The sequence below is a fragment of the Leopardus geoffroyi genome, chromosome A1, assembly GCF_018350155.1.
Source record: "Leopardus geoffroyi isolate Oge1 chromosome A1, O.geoffroyi_Oge1_pat1.0, whole genome shotgun sequence".
Taxonomy (NCBI): domain Eukaryota; kingdom Metazoa; phylum Chordata; class Mammalia; order Carnivora; family Felidae; genus Leopardus; species Leopardus geoffroyi.
This window is the reverse complement of record NC_059326.1, coordinates 140,885,718-140,912,758: the sequence shown is the minus strand read 5'-3', so window position 1 is coordinate 140,912,758 and position 27,041 is coordinate 140,885,718. Positions and strand designations below refer to the sequence as shown.

The following is a 27,041-nucleotide window of genomic DNA, read 5'->3' as shown; positions in this document are numbered from 1 at the left end:
AAGCTAAAACCAAGAATCGGATGCTCAACCAACTGAAGTACCCAGGTGCCCGTTTTGTCTTTAGTATTAGTACATTTCACTTAAACCTCAACCACGAGAAGACTACTGCTAAGGTAGGAATCCTGATTTGATTATTTGCACTTAATAAGCAATAATGTTGAAATAACCGTGTGTGGCACGATCAAACGAACCACTCACACTGCTGCTGGGTGCTGATGTCTTGCCTGGAGGTCACCATGGAGCCTGCAGGTTGGGCCACTGGTTTCTGCAGGAGGTGGCCCATAACTCCAGTTGGGCCTAATTTCTCATCAATAAAGATGGAGGCTGGGAAATATTCCACAAAATGAGCAACTGGTGGAGGCAAGGGCAGCTCATACCCAAGCCAGCTCAGACTCTCCCTCAGTAAAGACGAGGTGTGGACTCAGTGACTCCAATTACCTCCATTTAGATAAGAACAACCATCTCAGTCAAGTCTTTCTGGCTTGAAAGGAAAAAAAAAAATGTGGGACTCAGGGCACCTGGGTGGTTCGAGGTGGGGCACGAGGTGTGGACTGAGTGACTCCAATTACTTCCATTTAGATAAGAACAACCATCTTAGTCAAGTATTTCTGGCTTGAAAGAAAAAAAAAAATGTGGGACTTGGGGCACCTGGGTGGCTCAGTTGGTTGAGCATTGACTCTTGGTTTTGGCTCAGGTCATAATCTCATGGTTTGTGGGTTCGAGCCCTATGTCAGGCTCTGAGCTGGCAGTAACACAGGGCAAAGCCTGCTTGGGATTCTCTTTTGCCCTCTCTCTGCCCCTCCCCATTTGCGTGAGTGCTCGCTGTCTCTCAAAATATATAATTTTTTTTTTTTTTTTTAATGTGGGACTTGATCTTTGTTTAGTTTCTTTTTTCAGAACTGGGCATGGGTGGATGTCACAGGCCTCTGACCAGGTGGAATCACTAACTTCTCTCTAAAGACATCCAGGGGTGCCTGGGTGGCTCAGTCAGTTAAGCGACTGACTTTGGCTCAGGTCGTGATCTCACGGCTCATGAGTTTGAGCTCTGCATCCAGCTCTGTGCTAACAGCTGGGAGCCTGGAGCCTGCTTCAGATTCTGTCTCCATCTCTCTGCCCTCCCCTGCTCACGCTCGGTCTCTTTCTCAAATACAAAATAAAACATAAAAAAAAAAAAAAATTTAAAAGAAGACATCCAAACTGTGTAGCACAGACCTGTAATTTTAATCAAGACTGAGGGCAGCAGTGACAAACTCTACCTTTGATTCTGTAACACAGCCCAATCCTCTCAAGGGCCTCCAATGAGTTCAAGTTCCAGGAAGAAAGCTGTAATCACTAAACTATGCATACTGATGAGATTATAGCCCCAGGATTTATGAAATCTTGATAACCAGGAAATTAGTTGGTCTGAAACTTCTGCTGCCAACTAAAGGGACACCAAGGACATAGCCACAGATCAACTCCCAGTAAGGCCATTCCTTCCGCATTACTGTCTGGCAGTGGGACACAAATCCACATTTGCTTACAAAGTAAGAAGGCCCTCTTAATTTGAATAGAGCCAGTGGAGTGCAAAATAGTCAAATTTGCAGCTAGTTTAAAAAATTCAGACCCCAATAAGAAAGTAAACACAGGAGCAGAGACAACCACAACCAGGGTGCTTCCGGGCTGGGGCCCGAGTTCCTCATTCGTGTCTAGTAAGGGGCAGAGTCAGGTAGCCCAGGGGCTTTGTCAGCTCCTCTCAAAAGCAAAAGAAATGTAATCATTCGAAAAGCTTTTGCTTCAGCAAACACACATTCTTAGGATTCTAGCTCTCAAGTCATTTCTTTAATGCTTTTTTTAAAGTTTCTTGGGGCGCCTGGGTGGCTCAGTCGGTTAAGCATCCGACTTCGGCTCAGGTCACGATCTCGCGGTCCGTGAGTTCGAGCCCCGCGTCGGGCTCTGGGCTGATGGCTCAGAGCCTGGAGCCTGTTTCCGATTCTGTGTCTCCCTCTCTCTCTGCCCCTCCCCTGTTCATGCTCTGTCTCTCTCTGTCTCAAAAATAAATAAAAAACGTTAAAAGAAGAAAAAAAAAACTTTTTTTTAAAATTTCTTTATTTACTTTGAGGGGGGCAGAGGGGCAGAGAGAAGTGGAGAAAGAATCCCAAGCAGGTTCCACCCTGTCAGTGCCAAGCACAACGCATCTCAATCTCCATGAGGTGGCCCGAGCCAAAATCAAGAGTGAAACACTTAACCACCCTGGTGCCCTTTTCTACTTTTTAATGTACAAAGATGTGAAGAAAAATGAACCAAAACAACGATCCTCTTCTATAGGGCCCTGACCATATTACAATCATCCATACATGGAATACTACCTCGTCATTAAATATAATGAGGAAGATGGGGCCCTGGGTGGCTCAGTTGGCTAGGCGTCTGATGATTTCAGCTTAGGTCCTGATCTCCTGGTTTGTGGGTTCGAGCCCAGGGTTGGGTTCTGTGCTGACAATGCAGGGCCTGCTTGCGATTCTCTGTCTCCATCTCTCTCTCTGCCCCTCCCCTGCTCACGATCTCTTGCTCTCTTGAAAATGAATAAATTAAAAAAAAATTTTTTTAACGTTTATTCATTTTTAAGAGACAGAGAGAGTGCAAGCTTGAGTGGGGCAGAGAGAGAGGGAGACACAGAATCTGAAGCAGACTCCAGGCTTCGAGCTGGCAGCACAGAGCCTGATGTGGGGCTCGAACTCATGAACCATGAGATCATGACTTTAGCCGAAGTTGGACACCTAACCGATTGAGCCGTCCAGGTGCCCCAAAAATGAATAAATACTTTTAAAAATAATGAGGAAGATCCATATTAGCTGATTTATTAGTTAATATATATGCACATGTGTATATATATACATGTATTTCTTGTTTTAAGAGTGTAATAGACATATAGATATTGTAGGTAAGTTATTACAAAATTTGTTTCCTTTGGGAAATGAGAATGGGCATGGGTAGGAAAGAAAATTCTCATTTTATATGTTCTTGTTCAGTTTGATACACCAGCATGTATTATAAAAATGACTAACAAAGAAATGGCAAATACCAAAGTAAGTTCCTCATGGATCAGCCCATACACCTCCTGCAGGGCCCCTGTGAGCCATCTGTTTCCGCTGCTTTGTTACTCAGTGTCCGCCATCTTTTGGTTTCTTACCTGTGAAATGAGGACAACCTAAGCCTGCTGGGAGACTCAGAACAGAGCAAGCAAGGAAGGCAGCGTGTAAAGAGGCACTGGAGTGGAAAGGGGCAGATCAGAAATGAAATCTCATTAGCAGTCAGAGAACAACAGCAACAATGTTACGTAATATTTCTGAGTGCATAAATGTGCCAAACACTTCATCCCCACACTATAAGGAAAATATCACTATCCTCATTTTACAAAATGAGGAAACTAAGGCACAGACAAGCATCTTCTCTAAGCTCACAAAACAAGATATGATGGGGGTGCCTGGGTAGCTCTGTCAGTTAAGCGTCCGACTCTGGCTTCAGGTCATGATCTCATGGTTTGTGAGTCTGAGCCCCATATGGGCTCGCTGCTGTCATCATGGAGCCTGCTTCGGATCCTCTGTCTGCTTTCTCTGCTCCTGCCCCACTCGTGTGCTTTCTCTCTCTCTCTCAAAAATATATAAACATTTAAAAAATATATTAAATTTTTTTAAAGTAAAAAAACCCCAACAAGATATGATGGGGTCAGAATTCAGCCCTGCCTGTCAGCCCAGGAGCTACACTGTTAGCCACTAAGCTGTGCTGCTTCCGTACAAAGTAAAACAACAGCTAAGATTTTGTTTCTAGTCAAATTAGCAAAATTTCAAAACACTGATAGGTCACATGTCGAAGAGCATTTCAGGAAACAGGTGCAAAGGTACTATTTTGGTAGAAACACAAATTACTGAAGGCAATTTGGTGAGAGTTACCGAAATTTAAAATGCTTATCTAACTTTTGACCTGGTCATTCTACTTTCAGGAACGTATCCTACAGAAATACTCACAAAGATGTCTACTCTGATGTCCAGTGCAGCACTGTTTTAATAACAACAACGAAAAAAGAGGAGACTTCCGGAAACATCAGTAGGGAGATGACTAATTACATCACAATATATCCCCAAATTAAAGTCTGTATCCTTTAAAACAATTTTTTTTTAAATTTTTTTTTTTCAACGTTAATTTATTTTTGGGACAGAGGGAGACAGAGCATGAACGGGGGAGGGGCAGAGAAAGAGGGAGACACAGAATCGGAAACAGGCTCCAGGCTCTGAGCCATCAGCCCAGAGCCCGACGCGGGGCTCGAACTCACGGACCGCGAGATCGTGACCTGGCTGAAGTCGGACGCTTAACCGACTGCGCCACCCAGGTGCCCCTAAAACAATTTTTTTTTAATACTTAATTTTTGAAAGAGAAGGAGAAAGAGTGATAGAGCACGAGCAGGGGAAGGGCAGAGAGAGAGACACAGAATCCAAAGCAGGCTCGACGCTGTCAGTGGAGAGCTTAACGTAGGGCTCGAACTCATGAACCGCGAGATCATGACCCCAGTCAGAGTCAGACGCTTAACCGACTGAGCCACCCATGCACCCCAAAGTCTGTATCCCTTAAAAAAACGGAGGTCAGCCTATAGACACAGACATGGAAAAAATGCTAAAACGTTAAGTGAAAACAATTGTCACCAAGCAATATACAGAATATGGCCCTGTTTATCTAAGAAATACAGTGTGAGCAACACATAATTTCTTTTTATAAGAGCAATGCTGGGGTTTCCCTTCTCCCATGCCCTCCCTCAGAAATAACCCACAAAACACACAACTCAAAAATAAGTTGTAAAAAACAGGGTCATGTGTTATTTATAAATCTCTACAATAAAATTATTTCAAAAAAAAACACACAAATACAACAGTTACAAATTCAGTTTGGGGTAAATAGCCCCCTAAATATACTGTAAATCACATCTCTTTAGCATTCTTTCCCAAACAGATGTGGTTCAAATCCAGTGAAGGCATTACAATGTCATATTTGGTAGCAAGTAAAGAAAACTGACAATAAATAGTCCAACTATAATTACGAAAAATACTAAGCGGCAAATGCCATCCTTACTTTGAAACCATCTGTCACTCACACTACCTGAAGATTCTGAGTCAGTATACAGTTACACACAATTTGTATTTCCACCTTTAAGATCTGCACTGTATTTTCCTTGTCATGGTAACGGCACACCCAAAACCTCAAAGGACTGACAAATGACTGAAAGCCCTGATGAGACAACAGAGACGTCATCACAAGCTGCTTGCAAAAGACACCCAGAGCACTGTATGCTTCTCCTGTGGCACCTTGTCAGTAGAAGCAGCACCCAGACCCATGGTTCTCAAAGGCTGGTGTGTGTGGGCACACGCAGCAGAGGCTCATTAAAATGCAGGTTTCTGACCCAGACCCTGAGCTCTCATTCCTGAGTCTGACGAACCTGCATTTGTAAACAAGAGCCACGAGGAGGTGGGAGGAGGACTCCACTGAACATTCTCACTGTACTGTCCAACACTAACTAGCTGCCACTGGTTGGAACGGAAGCTCCCCTACTGCGAGTAGCTTCTTCGCCTCTTTAGCCTCCTCATCTGTACAGTCAGTCAGTTGGTCTGATCATCTCTGAGGGCACTGAAGCCCTAACAGGGCTGGCACTGAGCCCAGATGTAAAAGAAACGTAGTCTCAGCTAAGAACTCTGTCTTCACGCCAACACTAGTTTGTACAAGTCACTGGGTCTCTGTGTTTTCACCGTCGTCTGAAAAGTTTGCTTCTGATGGTTGCATTTCCGGGAGCATCTGAGAAGAAGTCTAAAACTGACATCTGTATTAATTTGGGGGACTTTCCTCATGCAAACAGGGAAGCTTCCAGCAATCCTGAGAGATGTTGCATATACATGGTGGTATGTGGTGAGACCCACTTGGTCAGAAAACAACAGAAACATACCCATAACACCAAGCAAGTTCCAAATCCTCCTGTAAAACAACCAACGGAGGGGCTGCAAAAGTCAATAGGAGGTTTTAACACTGGTTGAACTTGAAGAGTAAGAGCTGGATTTCCTGGAGAATTTCTTGGATGTGAGGGATACTTGCATCCGCTTTACAGTACGAACACTTCGACAAAGGAGTGCATTCTTTGCATGATCCCTGAAGTCTTGTGAAACAAAGTAATAGACAAAGGGGTCAATGCAGCTGTTGAGGGTGGAGAGGCAGAGGGCTACAATGTACAGGGCGTAGACGTGGCTCTGGCTCCAGGTTTTAATCAGGAAATAATGCACCACAAGCAGAAGGTTACTGGGAGTGAAGCAGACCAGGTACATGGCCAGGACGGTGACAATGAGCTTGATGGCTCTCTGCCTCTTCTTTCCCGAGTTTTCATCCATAGCAGAAGATCGGAGTGTTCTGATCATTAGCACATAGGCAGAGGCCGTGAGGAAGGCTGGGAATAAAAAGACTCCGATGGCCAGAGAGAGGAAATAATTGAACATGTCTCCTACCAGCACCTCCTTAGGCAAAACATCATGGCAGGTTGTGATGTTAAGGGCTGGAATGTAGACAGTCTGCTTCACGATATACAAGGGGATGGTAACCAGCAGAATCAGCAGCCATATCCCCAGGGAGACACCAAAGGCGATGTTTGCCTTCTTCCTGGGGTGCACCATGGGATTCACGATGACCCAATACCTCTGCACACTGAGGCAGGTCATGAAGAGAATGGAACAGTACATGTTGCCATAGAAAAATCCAATGAGTACCTTGCAGAGGGCTTCCCCGTAAATCCAGTTGTTGCCATGTATGTGATAGGCAATCTTCAAAGGGAACCAGATCACAGAGAGGAGGTCTGCCAAGGCTAGATTGGCCATGTAAACCACAGCAGGGTGCTTTTTCTTTGTTCGGAAAAGAAAGACCCATAGGGCCATGCCATTACTTGGCAAACCTATCACAAATACAATTGTGTAGACGATTGGAAGAAAGACAGTAGTCAATTTTCCAGTGAGGACGGAGGTAGAAAACTCATCCACAGAAAAGCCTGGTTCCACCGTAACTCCTTTCCCAGTGATTTGAGATGAGCTATCAATCTTACCAATGAGACTTCTTCCTTTAGACGTTCTATTGGTTCCTGTACAAGAAAGGCCAGGCAGACAAGGGTCATTACAGAGATCAATCTTTCAGCAGTAATGCTGGTTTATTTAAATAAAAGTACTTTAAAGTTGTCTTTTTTTTTTTTTTTTTAAGTAACCTCTATGCCCAACGTGGGGCTCGAACTCACAACCCCAGGATGAAGAATGGCATGCTCCACCAACAGACCCAGCCAGGTGCTCCTACATAAAAGTACTTTAAAGACAGGAGTGTACAAAATGCTTACAAGGGTTTTCTTTGGGGGATGGGATTATTTGGTTTTGTTGGTTTGTTTTTTACAATGGATTTTTTTTCAGAGGGTTGTGGGGTACATGTGGAATAGAACATTGATTTTTATTGAATCTCAAAAAAACTGATAGTACTTCAATTTATTTTTACAAACTACCCACAGTCTAATGACTGTTCCTAACTGGTGTGTGTGTCTCTGTGTGTGTGTGTGTGTGTGTGTGTGTGTGTGTGTGTGTTAAGTTTATTTATTTTGAGAGAAAGAGAATATTTCAAGCAGGCTCTGCACTCTTCTGCGCAGAACCCAACTCGGGGCACGATCTCACAAACCATGAGATCATGACCTGAGCCAAGATCAAAAGTCGGATGCTTAATGGGCTGAGCCACCCAGGAACCCCTTCTCTGTTGTTATAATGGCCATCCATCTCACTCTGGCTGTGAGACTAGATCCAGCCTGGCCTATCAGTCATTCCCTATCTCAAAGTCCAACATAGGGAGATTCCCAGGAGCACAAGGTACATTCCCTCTCCACCCACAAGGACAGCCCAAGCCTTGGGCAGGGATTCCCCCGCTTCTGTGCGGGCCTCCTGGAAACCTTCCTACGGAGGCCAGCTGGCAGGCAAGTCTTCTGGCCTCAAGATCACCGAACAGGTCACTGCACTATTGTATTCAGACAAATTTGTGCTCTGACTTTCAAGCAAGTATCATGGCAAGCTTTAACAACTTATGCTATCATTCCCATATTTGCATTAAACTTTAGAAACCACAAACAAATGGCATATCCAGTCTACATCCTACCTAACCAAGTGTTCATGGAGTTGAATAAGAAAACGAGGGACAGCTGGATGACACGAATTCTGAGGAATAGGTCTCTCTCTCTCTTCACCACGTAGAGAAAATATAGCAAATTGCATCACAGTATGCCAGGGAGGAGGTTAAAATACTCACAAGTTTATTTGATAACTTTTATGCTTAGTCATTACTTTTTCGTCCCCTAGCTTTGCACCCATGTTCAGCGAGATTGTTCACTTCTCTTGAGGTTTCTGTTAAGTTAGTTTGGGTGGAGAAATAAAGGGTATGGAGATCAATACTTCAGTTTTCATTTAGTGTAGTGCATTGAAAGGTAGCCCCCAAAATGAAATGTCCATGTCCTAATCCCTAGAATCTGTGATCATTATCCTATTGGAAAAATGATCTGGGGCGCCTGGGTGGCTCAGTCGGTTAAGTGTCCAACTTCGGCTCAGGTCACGATCTTACGGTTCATGCATTTGAGCCCTGCATTGGGCTCTGCTGACAGCTTGGAGCTGGAACCTGCTTTGGATTCTGTCTTCCTCTTTCTCTGCCCCTCCCCTGCTCACACTCTGTCTCTCTCTCTTAAAAATAAGCATTAAACAATTTTAAGGAAAAAAGAAAATAAAAACGATCTTGGGGCACCTGGGTAGCTCAGTAGGTTGAGCGTTGGACTCTTGGTTTCAGCTCCGATCATGGTTTCACAGTTTGCGAGTTCAAGCCCTACATTGGGGTCTGTGCTGACAGTGAGCTTGCTTGGGATTCTCCCTCTCTCTCTGCCCCTCCCCTACTTACTCTGTTTTCTGTCAAAAAGTAACAAACTTAAAACAAAGAAAAAAGAAAAAGTATCTTTGTAGGTGTAATTAAGGATATTGAGATGAGAGGATCATTCTGGATTATCTAGGTAGGCCCTAAATCCAACAAGTGTCTTTATAAAAGAAAGGCCGGGGGGGGGGGGGGGCGGGGGGCCTGGGTGGCTCAGTCTTGTAAGCATCTGACTCTTGGTTTCACCTCAGGTCATGATCTCCTGGTTCGTGGGTTCGAGCCCCGCATTGGGCTCTGCGCTGACAGTGTGGAACCTGCTTGGGATTCTCTCTCTCCCTCTCTCTCTGCCCCTTTCCTGCTCCCTCTGTCTCTCTCTCAACAAATAAATTAAAAAAAATTTTTTTAGTAAAAATAAAGGCAAAGGGAGATTTGAGAGAAATAGAAGAGAGCACCGAAAGGAGAAAACAATATGAAAATGGAGGCAGAGGTTGGAGCACTGCCAGAACCAGCCAAGGAATGCATCTCCCTCTCCTCTCTCTCTGCCCCTCCCCTGCTCATGCTCTCTCTTTCTCAAAATAAATAAATAAACTTAAGATAAATAAATAAAGCCACCAGCTTGTGCCGATTGTTATGGCAGCCACAGGAAACTAAACACTCAGGTAGACCAATCTCTTCTTATTTCTTTTATAATTTTTTCCAAAGAGTATGAATTATCTTTAAATTAAAATAACAGAATATTGCTATATATTACAGTGTTCTTCAAATACTTGACTAAAACAGTAAGAAACATTCTATATGGTAACCCAGTTCCAATATGTATTATCCATGATGGAAAAAAAAAAAAAAGTTTCACAAAACAATTACCTTGATTACACAGGCTACACTCTAGTACTTTCTACTGTATTCTAGTTCAACCTTATGAAGAGCCAGTCACCACCCTCTACCTGACTTCATGACCCCACTTGTTTTTCAAAACCAGTTAGCAGAGTAACCAAGTTTGAAACACCTCAAGAGACCAGTTTTTTTTTGTTGTTTTTTGTTTTTTTTTTTATTAACAGATGAGATGTCTGTGGAATGCCCCCTAGACCTCACAATGGTAAGGGTCTCTGTGTGAGATTATAGGACCATGTCATAATGTTTTTCTAAGTCCCACAGTCCCTGGCATAGCCCTGGACATACAGCAGGTGCTCAACACACCTGGGAGGGACCGAGAGGCTCAGCTAGGCACACCACTGAAGGAAACGAGGGAGAATCAAGAGCTCTCCTACCCATTTCTTTAGTGCCTTGGGCTGATCCAGTTAGTAGCCAATCCACACAAAACAGGAGCACTAGCTGGGGACTATAGGAGCACAGCTCTACAAAATACAGTAACTACATTCACACCAGTAAGAGCTCTTACTAAGGGCTCGTATCCTGTGTCCAACATGGCTTCCAACACTTTACATGTATTAACTTGCTTTCACAACCACCTTGAGGGATGTACTATTAACAGATCATCCTTTTACAGATGTGTAAACTGACGCACCAAGAAACTGGGTCACTTTCCCAAGGTTAAACAGTTGCTAGGTAGGAGTCGGGACTCAACACCAGGCAGTCGATTTCTAGAGTCCAGGCTTCTAAAGTCTATACTGCATTGCCCCTCTGGGGCCCTGACCTGAGCTCACGTGTTGTAATCCTTTGAGACCAAACTATGCCGACTCCACACGATATTTTTTCTCAAACAGAAAATTTTAAATGTAAAATTTTACCATTTTATTATTTTTATTATTTTTTTAAGGTTTACCCATTTTCGAGAGAGAGTATGTGAGAGAGAGTGGGGGAGGGGCAGAGAGAGAGGGAGACAGAGGATCCAAAGTGGGCGCCACACAGCCAGCAGAGCCCAATGCGGGGCTTGAACTCATGAACCGTGTGAGATCATGACCTGAGCAGAAGTCAGATGCTCAATCGACTGAGCCACCCAGGTGCCCCAAATGTTACCATTTTAAAAATGAGTATCTTTACGTTAGCTCCTTCTCTAATAATTAATATATTTATTTGTATTAATATCAACATGTTTGAAGCCTTCCAGAGCTGTAAAAGAATCCTATAAATCCTGTGTCGGTAAAATGTTCACAAACTCTCCAGAGAGGGAATGGGGCAGAGCTGGTAACTGACTGGTGGACTGTGTTCTGATGAACTCTGCCATTAAAGATCTAGGTCCTCCACCCTAGACACACCCCACCAGAGACTAATTCAATGAGTTAGCCTGCATTTCTGTAGGGCAGAGCCACCAAGATTTTAGAATTACCACAAAGAAAACTCAATTTTTTTAGTACCAACAAAAATTATATAGTTTGCTTTATAAAAGGGAGAAAAACCTAGGCATTGATTTCCACAGTTAATAATATCACAAAAAGGATAACCAGACATTGTGTGCCTAAGACAAGAAGCACCCGTGGGCTCAGTGGGCTGAGTATCTGACTTGGGCTCAGGTCAAGATCTCACACTCTGTGAGTTCGGGCCCCACATCAGGCTCGCTGCTGTCAACACAGAGCCCACTTCAGATGTTCTATTCCCCTCTCCCTGTCCCCACTCCCCCCAGGCTTGCTCTCTCTCGCTCTCAAAAATAAATAAACATTAAAAAAAAAAAAAGAAAAGAAGCACCATGAAACTAACTTTGCAAAAAAACAACAAACCTGAATCTGATCAAACACGTGGATCCAACCGCCAAACTAACGGAAATAAAGAAAACAGTAAGATATATTAAAAAACACAACAAGAATGGACCCAGCAGGGGCGCCTGGGTGGCGCAGTCGGTTAAGCGTCCGACTTCAGCCAGGTCACGATCTCGCGGTCAGTGAGTTCGAGCCCCGCATCAGGCTCTGGGCTGATGGCTCAGAGCCTGGAGCCTGTTTCGGATTCTGTGTCTCCCTCTCTCTCTGCCCCTCCCCCGTTCATGCTCTGTCTCTCTCTGTCCCAAAAATAAATAAACGTTGAAAAAAAAAAAATTAAAAAAAAAAAAGAATGGACCCAGCAAAATCCCGAATGTGGAAACTGCTACAGGACAAAGGACTTAATTTCCTCAAAATATAAATCACAAAGCAAAAACAAAATAAGAGAGAAAGAGGTGTGGAGCAGGGACTCACACATTAAAAAATTTAAAAGACCTATCGGGGCGCCTGGGTGGCGCAGACGGTTAAGCGTCCGACTTCAGCCAGGTCACGATCTCGCGGTCAGTGAGTTCGAGCCCCGCATCAGGCTCTGGGCTGATGGCTCAGAGCCTGGAGCCTGTTTCGGATTCTGTGTCTCCCTCTCTCTCTGCCCCTCCCCCGTTCATGCTCTGTCTCTCTCTGTCCCAAAAATAAATAAACGTTGAAAAAAAAAAAATTAAAAAAAAAAAAGAATGGACCCAGCAAAATCCCGAATGTGGAAACTGCTACAGGACAAAGGACTTAATTTCCTCAAAATATAAATCACAAAGCAAAAACAAAATAAGAGAGAAAGAGGTGTGGAGCAGGGACTCACACATTAAAAAATTTAAAAGACCTATCGGGGCGCCTGGGTGGCGCAGACGGTTAAGCGTCCGACTTCAGCCAGGTCACCATCTCGCGGTCCGGGAGTTCGAGCCCCGCGTCGGTTTCTGGGCTGATGGCTCAGAGCCTGGAGCCTGTTTCCGATTCTGTGTCTCCCTCTCTCTCTGCCCCTCCCCCGTTCATGCTCTGTCTCTCTCTGTCCCCAAAATAAATAAACGTTGAAAAAAAAATTTTTTTTTAAATTTAAAAGACCTATCAACCTGTGCAATGTGTGGTGAGCCTTATTTGGATCCTGATTCAAACAACTTTTAAAATAGTGCTTATACAGGTGTCTGGCTGGCTCAGTCAGTAGGGCATGTAACTCTTGATCTCGGGGTTGTGAGTTCAAGCCCCACATTGGGTGTAGAGCTTACAAAATTTTTTTAAGCTTACTTATTTGTTTGGAAGAGAGAGAAAGAGAGAGAGGGAGGGGTAGAGAGAGAGGGAGACAGAATCCCAAGGCAGCCCTGCGCTATCAGCATGGAACCATTGCAGGGTTCAAACCCACGAACCTGAGCCGAAACCAAGAGTCAGTCGCTTAACTGACTGAGCCACCCAGGCACCCCCAGGGAAAAAAAAAATTTTTAATAAAAAAAAAAAAAGGAGCACTTATGACACTTATGAGACAGAAATTTGAATACTGACTGAATATTTTATGTTAAGGATGTATTTTAAGTGGTTATGTGGTTATGTTTGACAACAAAATCTTCACCTTTTATGAATACATACTGAAATATCTTAAGATGAAATTATATTTGGACTCCTTTCAAAGTAAAACAAGGACCGGAAGCTTCGGATACTTGGTGGGAATGTAAAATGGTGTAGTCGCTGTGGAAAACAAGATGGCAGGTGCTCAAATGGCTAAGTGTAGAGGTGCCATATGAGCCAGCAATTCCCACTCCTAGTATATACTTAAGACAAATAAAAACACATGTCCACACAAAAATGTGTACATAGATGCTGACAGCACTATTCGTAAGCATCAAGAAGTGGAAAACAACCCCAAAAGTTCATCAACTGATAAATGGACAAAATGTGGAATATTAGTTCAGAATAAAAGTACTGACACACGCTACAACATGGATGAACCTTGAAAAGACTAAGTACAAGAAGTCAGTCACCAGGGAACACGCAGAGTGTATGATTTCATCTACATCAAAAGCCCTGAATAAGTAAATCCATGGACAGAAAAGTAGAATGATAGGTGTCAGCAGCTGGGGAAATGGGGCGATTGGGGAGTGATGGCTCAGGGGTGGGCTGGGGTGGGGTGGGATATTCTTTTGGGGTAATGAAAATGTTCTAAAGTTGATTGTGGTGATGGATATACAACTGTGAATATTCTTCAAGTTATAGAACTGTAGACTTTAAGTAGGTGAACTGAATGGTATGCAAATTATATCTTAACAAAGCTGTTAAAAAATATGACAAAAAAGAGGCTAGAGCATCATGAAACTGAGTGTGGAATTCATATAATCTTCTACTTTCGTATGTTTAAAATTCTCCATAGAAACAAGCACATACCAGGTCAGGAAGGTTCCTGCAGAGATCAAAATCTGTTTTCAATAAGAACAGTAAAATAAAGGGGGGGAAAAACAGTAAGAAATACTAAAATAAAAATTAAAAAAAAAAAAAAAAGGAGAGAGGAAGAGATTGAGAAAAATTTCCTGAGAATATTCCAACATATAACCTTGAATGGTCTCAATCAAAAATATCATTCATGGGGCGCCTAGGTGGTTCAGTTGGTTAAGTGTCCGATCTTGAGTTTGGCTCAGGTCATGATTTCCCGGTTCCAGAAAATGAGCAAGACTTGGGCTCTGCGTTGATAGCACAGAGCCTGCTTGGGATTCTTTCTCTCTGTCCCTACCCCTGCATGCACATGCCCCCTCTCTCAAAATACGTTATAAAATAAACATTGAAAAAATAGCATTCATAGTAACTGTGTTCACTGTACCAGTCACAGAGCACACAGGAGCATGTTGTTTAACACTAGTAAACGTCAAGATGCTACTCAAAGATCCTTAAAGCCTTTTCAGCATAGTGCAGACTTTTACCCCTTACAATGTCCTCCTATGTCAGTCACCAAAACTCCCAGAACTCGTCTAGAACTGATACTATCCCAGCTCCCAACTATCTACCTATCTATCCACCTACCTATCTATCTACCTACCTATAATCTCCCATCTATAGATCAGCTAAAATCTTTTCTATTTCATAGTGGGAAAAAAATTAAATGCACGTACGAACTTTGAGCACATGTAAAGTACTGGCTATAGGGGCTCCTGGGTGGCTCAGTTGGTTAAGTGTCTCACTTCAGCCAGGTCATATTCTCACAGCTCATGACTTCAAGTCCTATGCCAGGCTCTGTGCTGACAGCTCAGAGCCTGGAGCCTGCTTCGGATTCTGTGTCTCCCTCTCTCTCTACCCTTCTCCCGCTTGTGCTCTGTCTCTCAAAAATAAACATTAAAAAAAATTCTTAACTAAAAATAAAATACAGTACTGGCTATAAAAACATCCCCATTTATGGGCAATAATCAACAATATTTGCCCAAGTATGCAAGAACACATACCCACAGATACTCAAAGCAGCACCCCCCACCCCAATTGCAAAAGGAAAATAAAAGGAAAATAAGCAATGTTCATTAGCCCCTATTCCTAACTTACCATATCCCCATATGGTTTCTAACATTAACAGTAGATGCTATACTTACTATCCAGTAATATGAAATGCAATTGAGAGCTACAATATACTGTCAACTGAAAAAAGCCCCTGACAGAGCAATATGCTTTGGTATAACAAAATTATAATTTGAAATCTGAAATCTAGGATACTAACCAAACTATAAACAATGGCCATTATCTGTGGAGTAGAATGGGTGTGGAGGGGAGAACTTTCTTTTTTGACTTCACAGGCCTCCACATCGTTTGGGTTTCCTTTTCGAAGGAGCGTTAATTGGTACAATCTTTTTCAAGGTCAATGTGGCAAAACATCAAAATTTAAAGTGCCCTAGGATCTATGAACTTAGAGGAATCTGCCCTGCATACATACTAGCAAACGTGCACAGAAATACTGTTATGTACAAGAATATTTACTGCAATATTGTGTGTCATGATAAAATAAAAACAGTCTCTGGGCACCTGGATGGCTCAGTCGGTTAAGCATCTGACTTCGGCTCAGGTCATGATCTCGAAGTTTGTAAGTTTAAGACCTGTATCAGGCTCTGTGCCAGCACAGAGCCCATTTCAGATCCTCTATCCCCTTCCCTCTCTGCACCTCCCCGATCGTGCTCTCTCTCAAAAATAAAAAAAGTAATCATAAACTTTAAAACAAAAGTTAGGGGGCGCCTGGGTGGCGCAGTCGGTTGGGCGTCCGACTTCAGCCAGGTCACGATCTCGCGGTCCGTGAGTTCGAGCCCCGCGTCGGGCTCTGGGCTGATGGCTCAGAGCCTGGAGCCTGTTTCCGATTCTGTGTCTCCCTCTCTCTCTGCCCCTCCCCCGTTCATGCTCTGTCTCTCTCTGTCCCCAAAATAAATAAACGTTGAAAAAAAAAAATTAAAAAAAAAACAAAAACAAAAACAAAAACAAAAGTTAGTCTCAATAACTATTAAAAAGGAGACTAGGGGGCACCCGGGTGGTGGCTCAGTCAGTTAACTGTCTGACTGTTGATTTCGGCTCAGGTCATGGTCTTGCAGTTCTTGAGTTCAAGCCGCACAGTATGCTTTGTGCTGACAGTGCAAAACCTGCTTGGGATTCTCTCTCTCCCTCTGTCTCTGCCCCTCTCCCACTTGTTCTCTCTCCCTCTCAAAATAAATAAATACACTTGAAAAAATGAAAAAATTTACATTTAAAAAAAGAAAAGGGGTGCCTGGGTGGCTCAGTCAGTTAAGCATCCGACTTCAGCTCTGGTCATGATCTCATGGTTTGAGAGTTCAAGCCCCGTGTTGGGCTCTGTGCTGACAGCTCAGAGCCTGAAGCCTGCTTCAGATTCTCTCTCTCTCTCTCTCTCTCTCTCTCTGTTCCTCCCCACTCATGCTCTGTCTCTCTCTCTCTCTCTCAAATAAATAAACATTTAAAAAAAAAGATTAAAAAAAAAGAAAAAAAAAGGAGACTAGTTTGGGGTGTCTGGCTGGCTCAGTGGGTACAGCATGTGACTCTTGATCTCCAAGTCATAAGTCTGAGTCTCACGTTAGGCATAGAGATTACTTTAAAAAAAAAAAAAAAAAAAAAGGAGACTAGTTCAGTAACTTCTGACATTTATATAATGAATAATATTCCCCCTATAAAAGTATGGATAAATTTCCCCATACTGACCATGAGCAGATTAGGTTAAAAAAATAAATTGTGGGGCACCTACGTGGCTCAGTCAGTTAAGTGCGTGACTCTTGACTTTGGCTCAGATCATGATGTCACAGTCGTGGGATCAAGCCCTGCATTGGGCTCTGCACTGAGCTTTGAGCCTGCTTGGGATTCTCTCTCTCCCTCTCTCTCTCTGCCCCACCCCCCACCATAAGTATATAAACATTAAAAAAATTATGGCACAGTATATCTAATAAAATCCTTCTACTGTTACAAAATATATATACAGTAAAACCTTGGATTGCAAGTAACTTGTTATTTGAGTGTTCTGCCAGACAAGCAAACATTTCCGTTAAATTTTAACTTCATAAATGAGTGATAATACATGTGAGCAGTATGTGATGCTGAACATCATGATCACAACTAAGGGTTTTTCTTTCTCTCTCTCTCTCTCTCTCTCTCTCTCTCTCTCTCTCTCGCAATGTGGGATTGTGGGTGATTGTCTCCCATGCTCAGATGCTTGGTCTCAGGCTGTGGTGTTTGGCAAAAATCAGTTATTTTTCAGAACATTGGTAGGTGCCCACGACTGGCACTAGTGTATTTTTTGGCACTTCAAAGCACCTACTGACAGTCCTTTGCTTTTCCAAACAAGAGTAAGCTTAGGGATGCTTTGCTTCATTGTAGGTCAGGCTGCCTACAGATACAGACCCTTTCCTCTGCTGACCTACTGCCAGTTACATTAAATACAGTATACGACAAGAGGTTATTAATATTGTACTATCGTCAACATCCGTGTGAGCATATACAGTGGCCCCCATGCAGAAAAAGATTCCATTGAGCCAAGAGATAGCAGTGATTCCGTTAGTGACAAAGTTGTCCTACACAAAACCCTCCTTTCTCATCTTCCTCACACCAGCCACAAAGGTTTTCAAAGATAAGTGCAGGTTAATTTGTTTATTTTTCTTTATATTTTGGATTTATTATTTTTTATTATATTACAGTATTGTCATAATTTTTATATGAATCTTTTGGGGTTGTGGAATGAATAACCTGAGTTTTCATGATTTCTTATGGGGAAATTTGCTTTGATATACAAGTACTTGGGATTACAAACATGTTTCCGGAACGAATTAGGCTCCCAAACCAAGGTTTTACTGTATTGGGCATAGAAGTCCACTGACACTGGAGAGGAGAAAGAATGGGGGATTTTCGCTGTTTTAAAACACTTCTGATTTAGACAATTGTGGGGGGAAATGCATGGAAAACTTTTTCTTTAAACTTTTAACTTTAACTTTAAAACTATTACTTGTTCTTTGTTATTTTAAGCATCCTCCAGTGGCCCACCCTCCCCACCAAACCAAGTACAGATCAAGTACTTTATTTATGGGAAGTATCCTTTTGTAACCTTTTCCTTACTATCTCCTCACCACAAATCTATTTGCTTCCAATATCTGGGAACACAGACGGAAAAATAAAAGCTTCAATGACCAGAGACCTCTCCCTAGGTACACATCAGTAAATGTTCATGTGTTCTTTCAGGATGAACTGTTTTCTTCTCAACACTTGCCCAGCTAATAAAACCATAAGAAAGTCAAACACAGAGCACTAAAACATCATCTACTTGGGTTAATTAGTAACTATGCACAAAGCAGGCAAGAAACCAAACAGAAATTTAGAGTCCCAACTTCACATTCATTATAGTATTCTCTCTTATTACGAAACATTGGAAATACGCCATGTGTCCATTAACAGATTAATTTTTCAATTATGATAAATCCTCCTATAACATGTTGTAGAGTTTAAAAGTGTTTTTATTTACTGACATGATACTGACATTTATATAATCCCATGCTGTACAGAAAGACTTTCTGCTTGTGAGTACATGTTTTATGCAAGGATGTATGAAAGAATGGGAAAGGATACAAACCAAAATGTCAGGAGTGGGGGTGCCTGGGTGGCTCAGTCCGTTAAGTGTCCGACGTCAGCTTAGGTCATGATCTCTCAGTTCACGAGTTTGAGCCCCGCGTCCAGCTCTGCACTGACAGCTCAGAGCCTGGAGCCTGCTTCGGATTCTGTGTCTCCCTTACTCTCTGCCCCTCCCCCGCTCTACTCTGTGTGTGTCTCTCTCTCTCTCAAAAATAAATAAAACATTAAAAAAATGATTTAAAAAATTTTTTAAAAATGTCAGAAGTGGTATACTTTGGGTACTGAAAATGATTTAATTAAACTTGTCTTTTTCAAAGAAAATTTTGTTCATTATTGCTCTACAGTGATCACATACTACTTGTATAATTCGTAGTCAATTACAAAGAGAACAGAAGTTTCAGTCTCCAAAAGAAGAACAGAATGACTGAATCATAGGGGACCTCTTAGGCTTGTGATATGGTAGAAAGAAGTGCTTAAAACAAGCTGACTGAAACGCCAAACTTCCATCACCTTGCCAGATCACTAGGGCCAAGTCCCCTCACTTCATTCCTCATTCAATGTTTACTGAGGTCCTTTAGATAATGAGACCGTGCTGGACCATGGTGATGGAGAGGACACTAGAGTCCATGGCCTCCCAGAGTTTATGATCCAGGAGGAAGACAGATTAAACATATTTACACAAATAATTATCAATTAATGTTGTGACTGGAATGCGAATGTGGCATGACAGAGTGTTTTCCTTGCCTCCACCCCCAATTCAGTGGCCCCCATCTGTAAAATGAGAAAGGTATATTCTAGGCAGAGTTGCCCTCCATGAGTCAGTCTTTGGGGTGAGATCAAAAAAGCCTGGGAAGAAAATCAAACCAAATATCTGCCTGGTAGCAAACTGAGAAACATGCATAAGGGTAAAGGTAAAAGTGGATGAGCAAAGAGGTATGCTAAGGGGCAGAAAAACTTTGGGGATGCTCTATTTCTTAATCAAATTCAATTTACTTTCAAGTTGGGAGGAAAGCTCCATCTACCTAAGTCTGTTACCTAACTAACCCTTTAGGAAAGTTACCATGCAAAGGAACAAAAAAGTATGTGGAGGGGAAAAAAACAAAACAAAACCCCTCAAGGTGCAATGTTAAATACTTCTGGTTAACAAGTAACTTGATTTTGTTGTTGTTGTTAAACAAGTTCACCACATTGTCCAAGAATGCCCACCTCCCAGCCAGCTCCCTCAGTCTGTAAACAAGAACCAGCTAAATCCTCAGGGCTACCCCCCTACAGGAACTGTATAAATCAGAAAAGCTATGGGTCAGCTATACCTACATTTTTTTTCTTAATGTTTGCACATGCTTAGCTTTACTTAAGTTTCCAACTTTAAAAGACAAAGGCAAATCGAAACGTGTTCATTACAGTTTCAACACCTCCTGGCAATTAATAAATGCCTTTATTGTAATGCTGACCAAAAAAAGTTATACAGTGGTGCAAGTTTCAAGTATATACTAGAACACCCTTTTCTGTAATTCCAGAGGCAAAAGAATCACATTCTTCAATCTAATTCAAGTTGACAGTGATTTGCCCCTTTACAAAATTCACGGGGAAATTTAAACCTCCCTTTCGAGACTCCCCTGACAGCCACAAACAGCCGGGCACCCGTTAGCATCACAGCAGCTTGATCTTTGGCCAACTATCCCCCACACCCTCAGAAGCCTGCTCAGTAGGGGAGATCCCGCCCCCAGGAGGACAAGTTGGAGCACACCCGGTGCAGGACACCTGCGGAACCCGGCAGCCCTGCACAAGCTGGCACCTGAGCACCGCCGGGACGGCTCCTGTGCTGTTCTATTCCCGGAGCGGGCAGCCTGGGTCACACAGACCTCAATGGCGGCCCAAATAGGTTCCGTGTGGCATATAAAGGCCCGGAAACCCAGGGCCGCAGTAAGGTCACCTAGTCGAATAAATGGCAGGGTCCAAGAAGTTCCATTTGTAAAATCCGCGTGACGCCCAACTGGCCTAAAACTCCAGGCTGAGCGCTCAATACCCCGAAAACCCAGCGGGGTCCGGCCCTCCATACCCGGGCCATCCACCGTGCCAGAGGAGCTTCGGACCCCAGGACGGTTTCGAACTACGGGAGCCGACCCCAAAGAGGGGGCTCCGAAAGTTGAGGAGGTCACAAAAAGCGAGGAAGAAGTTTCCCAGGCCTCGGGCTCTCACCCATTCCACACCGCTATGAGCCAACTAAGTCTAAGAGGTCCTGCCACCAGTGTGCGAAAAGCGCCTTAATGACTGAATGTTTACAAAGAAGCCAACCCTGGGGAGGGGAGGCTGAGCCCTCTAGGTACCCTTTAGACGCAAGCACTCCGTTCCCTCCTCTTCCTCCGCGGACTTCAGCCTCTCCCAGTTGTTCCAGCCCAGTGCTCTCCAGCGCAGCGATCCCCACTAAAGCCTCCAAGAGGAGATGCGAGAAGTGGTGGCCGCGGCGGCAAGAGAACACCTTTCGTGCACCTGCCCAGCTTCCACCACCAGTGCATGTGCCTGGGACCCCTGGCTCTTTAGCTGCAGGAGCCCTCCTTGACCAAGTTTCTCACCTTGGACGGTGCGATTGCAGGAAGCAGAGGCCGCCAGCAGGATGGCGCCCCCCAGCAGCCACACCAAGCTCAGGCTTCGCATCCTTCCTGCAGCCCCGACGCCAGGCGGGCAGGGCATTCGCCTCCAATGATTCGAAATTCGGAGTCCCACTCGCCGCTCGAAGAGAAAGCCACAGTCTCACCTGCCCGGATCCAAGCCTCTGCGCGCGCCTCCCCGGAGACGGATGAGTTTCAGTGAAACCGGAGCGTCTCCGCGCACCTGCGCGAGGCCCCGCCCCGGGGCCGGAACGCGCGGCTCGGCCCCGCCCCTTCGGACGTCCGACGCGCGGGTCCGGCCCCACGCAGTCTTGCCAGGAGCCCGGGCGCCCACCTACGCGCTGCAGGTGCGAGAGCTGCTGTTGGGGAGGGTGCGGGAGCCGCCCGCGGGCGGGGCTGGGAGGGTGAAGTAGCTGTATTGGAATGCAAAGGCCGGAACGCTCGGACCTCGAGTTCTTTTAGACCTGGCCACGCCTAAAACTACCATTACCCTTTAATTACTCCTGGGGAGCCAGGGTCCGGTCTCCTTCCCTCCCCTTTGCTAAATGGAAAAAAGCTGCGGTCTGAGCTCACTGACTTTGTCGTCGGTTATTGGTAGAAGCTTCTCAGCGTAGCGGGCACTAAGGGATAAGGAGTGAGTTTTTAATCTGCCCAGAAAAAATGGATGGCTTCGGTCACCAACAAAGCGGTGGGGAGCAGGAAGGGGTCCCGCCAGGGGGTCAGGGATCTGGAATTGGGTTTCCGGCTCTGCTGTTAACTAGCTGTGACCTCGAAAAAACCTCTTCACGCCCTTCTAGGCCCATTTTCTCGACTGTGAGGTGATAGTTGGAAGAGCTGCTTTAGTGCCTAGAGCTAACGATTTGGAACATTATCTAGTTTAACCCCGACAACAAGCCGCGCATTAAGTATGTTTATTATTCCCATTTTACAGCTGAGGAAATGGAGTTCAGAAAGGCTGGATAAATTGCCCACAAGTACGCAGTTTATAGGTACAGTTTGTAAACGCACACCACATTTAATCTCCAGTCTACGACCGCCACTTTCTCTTAATCACTGCACTGTAAATGCCGCATCAGAGTCTCCCTTGCATTGGGAGCTAGTAGTCCAAAGAAATAAATAAGCTGATAGAGGGGGTGGGGAGAAAAGGAGTGAGACTTTGGGGATGGGTGCACAAGGGCCAGCATCATACTGGTAATACTTTCTTATATTTTTTACTTGCTTTGAAAAGGTAAAATAAAGTTTAAAGCTACCAGCTAAACTATCGGGTAATGGAGGAGCAGAAGAGAGAAACATTAGTGTTGTCCTCAGATGTTTGAAGGATTAGCTCATAGAAGAGGCTTAGACAGGTTTTGAGTAGCTCCAGTGGGAGGCTGGTTTTGGCTCAATATAGAAAGATTTCTAACAAGTCCCGCTGGTACCATCCTGAGAGCCTCCTGCTGAGGTTAAGGGCCACATCACTGCCGGACTTGCACCAAAGGACCAGGCCATGAGTGGAGTATGCTGGAGTGGGGAGTTCCCTCCCAGGCTGAGGGGCCAGATTAGGTGAGTCCAGATAGCCTCTTGAGGGGTTTGAACCCCGAGAATCCTCCTTTCTCCTTAGAAGACTAAAGTCTGATGAATCAGTTGTCGGTGATTATTATGAATTTTTGAAGAACCATGAACCAAATGGCCACAGACCTGTGAGTTTCTAGGATGGAGCTTATAAATGATCAGGGCCCTGTGCAGCCTCTTACTGAACCCACCATGGGGCCAATTAACAGAACTAATGTGGATTCCAGATCATTCAGGCAGACAAAATTGTGTAAAATGTCATCTTAGCCAGTTGTCTCACGCATATCCCCAGTACAACATTTCCCCAAAGTTACCTACATGGATGGTTAGCTTTCTGCCTCTTCCCTCTGTCCTGGCAGAGGATCTTGTAGGAGTAGGAAAATAAATGGTTGAAAACGAAGAGAAGCAAATGGTCCTGAACATGCCATGAGAATGGAATAATTGGTCCCTGAATAACAGGAACGGACTGGACTGCCCCTCAACACACACAGAGCCAAGAATGGCCAGGGAAAGCTGTCCAGAATTCTTTGTAATGACTGCCTTTCAGCAGCGCATCTCTAAGGAATCTCACATTGTTGTCTCCAGTTCTTTGGGGAATGTGCAAAAAGCTTAACCTTGAAATCATGTAACTCTGTGGGCACATTCTAGTTTCTCCCCTTGCTAACATTGGTGTGTCGTTAGAGAAAAATAACTTACCCTCTTTAAGCTTTAGGTTCCTTACCTATAAAATGGAGTTAATACTTTTTTAGTTGCAAGGTTCCTGAGGATTGGGGCGCCGGGGTGGCTCAGTCAGTTAAATGTCTCATGACTCCAGGATAACAACCCCAGCCGGATGCTCCACCGACTGAGCCACCCAGGCCAGGTGCCCTCCTGTGATTTGTTTTTTGATGTTGATGACTTCTTTGCCCTGAAGGGCTTAGGGTGTAGTATGGTGCTGTGGAAGAGTACAGAGATGATAGGCACAGCCAGTTTCAGATAGACTGGCTGCCAAAGATTGGGAACTGTGTGCAGTTTCCCACACACTACAATTCTGAGGAAAATAAAGTAGGAAACGGGATATTGAGGGACATTGAGGGAGAAACCATTTCATTCAGTCAGTTCTACAATCATTTATCAAACTCATCAAACTCTTCCTGGAGAAGCAAAGATCTAGTCCTTGCACTCTTGGGTCCTGGCCAAATATAAATGGTGAGGGACACCTGGGTGGCTCAGTCGGTTAAGCGTCCGACTTCGGCTCAGGTCATGATCTCACATGTGAGTTCGAGTGAGCACTGCATCTGCCTCTCTGCTGTCAGCACGGAGCTGGCTTCAAATCCTCTGTCCCCCTCTCTTTGCCCCTCCCCTCCACACTAGCACTCTCTCAAAAATAAGTAAATATTTAAAAAATTTTTAAATATATAAGTGGCAAAAAAAGTCCCATTCATTCACTCCTTCATTCAGCAAACACTCTAGACAAGGTTAGCAGTGACCTTCACGTGGTGAATCCTTTGCTCAAATGTGTATTCACATTACTTAACCTGACTGTGAAATTTGACCCATTTGAGTTCTCTCTCCTTGAATGCTATATTCACTTGGCCTCCAGGACCACTCTTGTCTTGATTCTCCTCCTACTCACTGGCAACTCATAAGGAGTTGGTTCTTTGATTCTCACCTTACTGAATTCTACACTCTGGAGTGCCCCTGATTTTGTTCTTGGGCTTCTTTTCAATATACACTCATTTCCTTTGGTGATCTAATCCAGTCTTGTGGTTTTAAATACCATCTCTATGCCGACCACTCCCACATCTGTAATTCTAGCCCAGTTTTCTCCATTCCACACACATAACATATGCCTCCAGCTACTCAACACCTCCACTTTAATGTGACTACAGATATATCAGGCAGGCATAAGTCCCAATCTAAATTCCACATCTACCTTGCCCCTGTTAGAGTTTTTTCATCTCCTTAAATTGCAACTCCATTCTTTCAGTTGCTCAGATCAAAAATGTTGGAGTCGTCCTTGACTTCTTTCTCATGTTCCACATCTGATCTGTCAACAAATCATACCTTGAAAATACATCCAAAATTGCATTCAAGTCATTTTGTTACTTAGATTATTACAATAGCCTTGTAACTTGTCACCCTCTTTTTGTCTCCAACCCTCCACACAGTCCTCTCTCAATATAGTGGTCAGAGTGAACCTGTTCAAATGTGCATCAGATCAGATCACTTCCTTATTTAAAATACTGAAGTAGCTCCCCACTTCCCTCTGAGTACAAACCAAAGTCTGTCAAAAGTGTATACATCCTGCTTTCCTCCCCCCTACACACACACACACACACACACACACATACACACACCCTTTTACTTCATCTCTTTTATTTCCCTTGCTCATTCTGCTCGAGCCGTGCCTGGAATACTTTTCCCTCAAACACCTACATAGCTTCAGTCCTTACTTCTTTCAGGTATTTGCTACAACTCTATCTTCTCAGTGGGGCCTTCTAAGAACTCGTTATTTAAAATTATACTCCTTGGGGGCACCTGGGTGGCTGAGTTCGTTAAGCGTCAGACTCTTGATTTTGGCTCAGGTCATGGTCTCACAGTTGTGTGGTTTCCAGAGAGCCCTACATCGGGCTCTGCACTGACACTGTGCTTGGGATTCTCTCTCTCCCCCCCCCCGATCCTCCCTTGCTCACACTCTGTCTCTCAAAATAAGTAAATAAGCTTGAAAAAATAAATAAAATAAAATTATACTCCGGGTGCCTGGGTGGCTTAGTCAATTAAGCGTCTGACTCTTGATTTCCACTCAGGTCATGATTTCACGGTTCATGAGATTGAGCCTCCCATGAGGATTCTCTCTCTCTCCCTCTCTCTCTGCTCCTACCCTGCTCATGTACTCTCTTTCAAAATAAATGGATAAACATGAAATGAAATGAAGTGAAATCAAACTCCCACCCTATACTCCCCATCCTCCTCTCCTGCTTTGCCTCTATAGCATATATCACCAGTATTGATGATCTACATGTATTTACTTACTATCTAGTTCCCCCACTGCAATACAAGCTCCGTGACTACAGAGGTTTTTTGTTTTGTTTTGTTTTGTTTTTACATTTTAGCTTGTGGAATTGTTTAAGATTTAGGAAGTAACATCACCTGGACTTGGCAGGTGCCTCTTACACACACGTCTATAATGTCAAATAATTGTTTCAGTCCCAGTTTAAAGCACTCCTTAGAATACAGGGAGGCAAATGTCTAACCTTTTAAAATGTAGAGGACAGGGATTTTTATCTGTTTTGTCTACTGCTGTGTTCCCAGTGCCAGAATAGGGTCTAGCATACAGAAGAGACTCGACATATACTTCTGAATGAGTGAATTTTCATATGCTGTACACCTACTATCTATCATTTTGCTAAAATTGAGAATTGCAAAGATCAGTATCTCTGCTTCTGTTGAGCCGATGGTCCAATGTGAAGAGAGATGCATAATTAAGCATTGGGGGTGGGAGTAGCGGTAAGCGATGCATGGTTGAATCACAGAAAGAATGACTCCTCCCTGGGGAAATCCGAAGAGGCTTTTTAAAAGAGGGGGCATCTGAAGAGGGCCTTGAAGCATGAAGAGTTCACCAAGTAGTATTTAAGATAAGCCTAGCTCCTATAGTAGATAATAAATCTCTGAATTTTAGTGATGCCCTGCAATAGATGTTTATTTCTTACTTAAAGCCAAATCCGAGGCTAAGTTTGGTGGGAACCTCTCTTCCAAGTGGGGATCAATGAGCTGGACTTGTCCCTCCTTGGGACTCTGTCATCTTCAGTTGAAGGTTTCCAACATCACTACAGAAGGAAATGTGAAGGGTGTACGCATAAGGTTTCCACAGCCCTGCTCTGAAAGTGGTGCACAATCATTATTACTATATTCCGCCGACCAGAATTCAGTCATGTAGCCACAGCCCACTGCAAAAGAAGGCTGTGTGCCCCAAAGGAAGAGAAAAGGAGCTCAGCAGACTGCTAACAATCTCTGTTATTCCAGGTATAATGAAAATGTGGCGGGTTTGGAGAACACTGTGGTGGGAAACCAGTGTATGTGAAGGAAAGTGGTTAGCGATAAAGCTAAAAAGGTAGCCAGGACTCATCTGTGAAGGACTTGTGTTTCCTGTGAAAAAGACTTTGGACTTTAATCCCGAGGCCGCTGAAGACTG

General features: G+C 43.9%; 2 protein-coding genes across 5 annotated transcripts in view; both read right to left on the bottom strand.

Moving 5' to 3' along the window:
• The window catches only part of S100Z (S100 calcium binding protein Z), a 48,303-nt gene extending 26,915 nt beyond the window's left edge, over positions 1-21,388 (bottom strand). For all 3 annotated transcript variants that reach the window (XM_045496117.1, XM_045496124.1, XM_045496132.1), the window contains exon 1: positions 21,281-21,388. The gene's annotated coding sequence lies outside the window, so the exon portion shown is untranslated. The remainder of the gene's footprint in view (positions 1-21,280) is intronic.
• Positions 4,821-27,041, bottom strand: part of F2R (coagulation factor II thrombin receptor) — a 104,272-nt gene continuing 82,051 nt past the window's right edge. The window contains exons 1-2 of one of the 2 annotated variants that reach the window (XM_045496052.1): positions 21,281-21,398; positions 4,821-7,138 (exon numbers count right to left, since the gene is read on the bottom strand). In XM_045496052.1, the coding sequence (XP_045352008.1) occupies positions 6,027-7,138; positions 21,281-21,398 (1,230 nt within the window). In that variant the 3' untranslated portion in view covers positions 4,821-6,026. Of the gene's footprint in view, positions 7,139-21,280; positions 21,399-27,041 lie in introns of those variants that run through there. The other variant, XM_045496046.1, reaches the window with a different exon arrangement.